The sequence below is a fragment of the Lolium rigidum genome, chromosome 1, assembly GCF_022539505.1.
Source record: "Lolium rigidum isolate FL_2022 chromosome 1, APGP_CSIRO_Lrig_0.1, whole genome shotgun sequence".
Classification (NCBI taxonomy): Eukaryota; Viridiplantae; Streptophyta; class Magnoliopsida; order Poales; family Poaceae; genus Lolium; species Lolium rigidum.
In genome coordinates this window covers 323,030,601-323,034,981 of record NC_061508.1, presented here as the reverse complement: position 1 = coordinate 323,034,981, position 4,381 = coordinate 323,030,601, and the positions used below count along the sequence as shown (strand labels likewise).

The 4,381-nt window shown below is 40.0% G+C and overlaps 1 protein-coding gene across 1 annotated transcript; it reads left to right on the top strand.

Annotated features, from left to right (window-relative positions):
• Nucleotides 1–847: 847 nt before the first annotated feature.
• On the top strand, nt 848–3,284 carry LOC124684288 (protein FD-like). The gene is made up of 3 exons (XM_047218634.1): nt 848–1,162; nt 2,978–3,055; nt 3,210–3,284. Exons 1-3 carry the CDS (start codon nt 848–850, stop codon nt 3,282–3,284), a joined length of 468 nt encoding a protein of 155 aa, XP_047074590.1.
• The last annotated feature ends 1,097 nt before the right edge of the window (nt 3,285–4,381 follow it).

Genomic DNA, 4,381 nt, shown 5'->3' with positions numbered 1-4,381 from the left:
TGACCAATCATTTGCCTGAAAGTTAAAGCAAGTAGTACTATACGTACGCGCTCTCACGATCGATCTAGATTCGGTAGCTAGCTTTAGCTTCCCACAAATAGCTCTAACCCTCCACGAGATCGATCACATGTTTCATACATGCCATTGTCTCCGCGTGTAAAGCTTCCGCTGATCCGCCTCGTCGCCGTCACACACAGATCGAACGATCACCGTCGCCGCCGCGTTGCACCCAGGCCGCACCATATGGTTTGTTATCCTGCACGTTCCATCGGGACCGTCTGCATCATGCTGATCGACGTGGTACCTAGCTCGTGGTAAGAGCCGGCCCCCAACATAATTGGCACGCCAAATTAGGACACTTAATGACCCTTGAATCCTTGATAACTTGATTGAGGTGGTTTTGTCAACTGTAGCCACACAGACCAATAATTAACCACACATCTCTTTCACGCAGGTTTTTCCATGTAAGATAAACTGCAAAAAGTCATTTATTTACGTGGAGAGACCTAGCTTACCATGCAGGCACTCGACAGCTCAACTAGCCAGCTGCATCAGCTACGCATATACAATCCCAAGATAATACACCTGTAGTACCCATCAAGCAGTCTCACATCCAACTATCTAAGATACATAGCTTATGCTCAAAAAATAAAAATTAAGAGGTTTAGCTAGTGGAGTATTGGTCCCTGAGAGGCAAGCTAGCTATATATATGCCGTACCAAAAGCTAAGATAGATTTGCAGATAGCTGCTCTTCTCACAAGCTCTGAATTAGTTTAGCTTAACCCTGCAGGGCCTAACTAAAGGAACACCACTTGGCTGGAAATTAGTTCCATCGACCGATCAGCCATGGCTAACTACCACGGCGGTGGGCGGTACGGGATGGCGGCGGCGGCGATGTGGAGGGAGCCGGAGAGCCCGCAGCTGAGCCTGATGAGCGGGTGCAGCTCACTCTTCTCCATCTCCGCCCTGCGGGACGACGACGAGCTCCTAGCCGGGGCACGGTCACTGCCAGCGACGCCGGTGTCGCTTGCGGGGTTCGCCGGCGGCGACGAGGTGGAGATGGAGCTGCAGCAGGGCGGTGGCAGCGGCGGCGATGACCGGAGGACTGTCCGGATGATGCGGAATAGGGAGTCCGCGCTGCGCTCCAGGGCCAGGAAGAGGGTATGTAATCCGTATACTATATCCTTTAGCTGATTCCGTCGTACATAATCGTATATACGGCCCACGTTATGTACGTCTACCTATATACGTACCCTTGTTTACCTTTGGCTGCATCGTAGAATTTCTACCAGTGAGAGTTTTCAGGTTTTGCTGTTTCCTTTTGTAATTCAGAAATGACCATTTAAACGCTAAAAGATAGGAAAATCTTGATCCCATATTGACCGACTAATAACTATTTCGAAGTCAAGTGAGGTAGAGACAATCCCAAAAAATTAGAACGGAAAGAAGCCGAGGTAACTCTCTTCCTTATTGAGAATGCTTTCTGGTGAGCATTGTCAATAGCGAACTAGGCTAATAGTCATTTCTCTTTTGTATTTCGAAGTGTGAAATTGATCGACTCCCTCTGATTCAAATTAATTGACTCCACTTTGTCTAGATAGGGATGCACCTAAATTGCTTTCTTGACTAGATACATCTATATCTAGATAAATTGGAATCAATTAATTTGGATCAAATGGAGTACTAAATTTTGGATCCTCAAATTAAATATTTCGAACGCTTATTGAAACTTTATTGACTAGAAGACTAACTAGTTAGGAATGCACACTAACTACAGATGGATTCTTTTATTGAAAGCTCATCTTCCGGGTCAAAAAGTTGAATCCGTAATGAAAGTTAAAAGACTATTATCTTGAGAAAAATAGTGTTTAGAAAACATTCATGGTGAAAGAGCTCTCGAGAGAGACTCTCAACTAGTGACTGGGTTTAGTCAATGTATTATAGAACGCATTCGAAAAGACAAACGGAATAATGTGGCACTGGTATCTCTTTCTGTTTTGCATCACATGCATGAGTACACCCCAATAATTTTTCTCAACTTTGGCTAAACATGGATATCTCATTCTCTTCTATGATTAATGCTCTCCCCTTCACCTAATACACACTCTTGATTACTAAAATTTCAATACAACTCCCCTCGGAACCAGAAAATAGTGCTATAAAATTAAGAGTGAGCTCATCGATCAACCTAATCCAACCCTCTAGGACAAGCAAAAGGGCAGCAGAAGGAACAAAGTGCGTCTTCCTGAACGACATCTCTGTGGTCAGCTGGACATTGAACCAATACATAATTATACCCAAGTTGTTATATGATATTCCCCGTAATTTTTTGTTGCTGAAAGATACGAAACTAAATTTTAAAGTAATGCTAGTTATTTGGGGTTTGTGACCAGCTGGATATAGACATCAATGCATACATATCTAAGTTGTTACAAGACAAAAGCAACTAAATTTTTAAGTAATGCTAATTATTTGGAGTCTTTGATCAACTGAACATATCGGCTTAGTTAACCATTCTAATGGCAAAACTACTTACTTGTTTCTTTAAGTATAATTGTTAGTTGAAAGAATCCTTGATTAAGATGTAACAACACACATCTTTAGTAAAATTATCAGAATTATGTAACAACTTGATTCTGCTGCATAATTGAGCACGTCACCATACGTCAAGTCAGCTTACATCAAAACTAACTGCTTCGAAGTTCAAATAAATTTTGTCTTCCTATGCTCATGATGTATTGATAGATCTTTGCAGAAGATAACTACTTCCAATGTAATAATGCTGATCTAGCAATGTCTTTAAAACATGTACTTATCTGAAGTGCTAGTGTAGACCAGACTAAGCCTAAAAAAAACCACATTAGCATGCCCTATTATCCTGCCATATTTTATTTTCCAGAAAATGGTATTCTGCAAGAAGTGCAAGTTATTAGAAGCCCAATCAGTACATATTAGTAAGAATTTTTTTATTTACAGGCATACGTAGAAGAACTCGAGAAGGAGGTTCGTCGTCTTGTGGACGACAACCTCAAGCTAAAGAAGCAATGCAAACAGGTACTCCCATGGCATAATAATCACTTGCCAATGCCTCTCTGTGCTTCACCAAATTTATATTTCTGAAAGGAAACAAAAATCTTTTTAAGCAACAACTATACCTTCTTTTTCATATATGATCACTACTAACTCATCTTAATGCATGGATTAACAGTTGAAGCAGGAAGTGGCCGCTCTAGTCCTGCCTACCAAGAGCTTGTTGCGACGAACCTCATCCACTCAATTCTGAAGCAATGATGGAAGATGCAGAGCCGATATGATGTGCATTTTGGCAGTACAAAATTAGGATACAAGTTAAGGTTCCAAGTTGTGAACATTTACACCGTGTGTATATGATGGATCCGTATGAACATTCGTCTTTGAAAAAATAGAATTATATCTTCGGGTGTAGTTTTGGCTCCCTGGAGGATATGCTCCCGGATGAATAAAATAATAAAATAGAAAATAAATTCAAAAGAAGGTGTATTTGTTTTGTTTACTAAGATCCAACTTTTGTGCAAATTTTTATGCTAAAATCAACATCTATGTTTCCCCAATAAAAAATACCAACTTCGGTGCTCTACATAAGCAAAAAAATTGACAATCAGCATGTCTTTTTTATAAAAGGTCGTAATATTTGTGTTTTCTTCATACAAGTTGCAACAAACCGAATGACATAAACATATACATATATAATTTTTATCATTTTTAACAGACATAATATTATTTTTTCACATGCAGGAGTATATGCTCTTGTGATCGGTGAATTAATTCTGCTTGATATCGTGATGTTGTCCAACTCAACCATAACTAGCTTCCTGCTTTTCAATTGATGCTTTGCTGATGTTTGTTATCTTCAAGGGAAATGTGGGATTGTCTTACGTCAGCAATCACCATTTTGCTTTTGATTTAACTAACTATTATTCTCGTAATCACCATGACTATTGCCATAACTGCTTTGCTTTACTTAGTTGTTGTGTTCATCTTGCTACAACTATCATCACCCAATGTACTCACATGCCAGTTTTTCCTCATAACCTATTTGACTTGGCTCATTGTTTGAACGCCATTACCCGCCAATCTATCATATCTAAAAGCTGTTTACCCCCTCCCTACACCCCCAGAAGGAACAATGCTAAAATAATTTGTGGATCTTAAACAAACTAAAATTCCACCCGTGCAAGTTGCTATTGATGGGTTCGTTGCATGGAAAACAAAAAATTTCTACCGTGAACTAAAACAAAAACTAAGATCCAATCTAGGAAGAAGCAAGATCTAATCTACCAAGATCGAAGCAACGAGAAGAGTGTGAGACTAACCCTCGAAGATTCCAAAGCTTACGATATT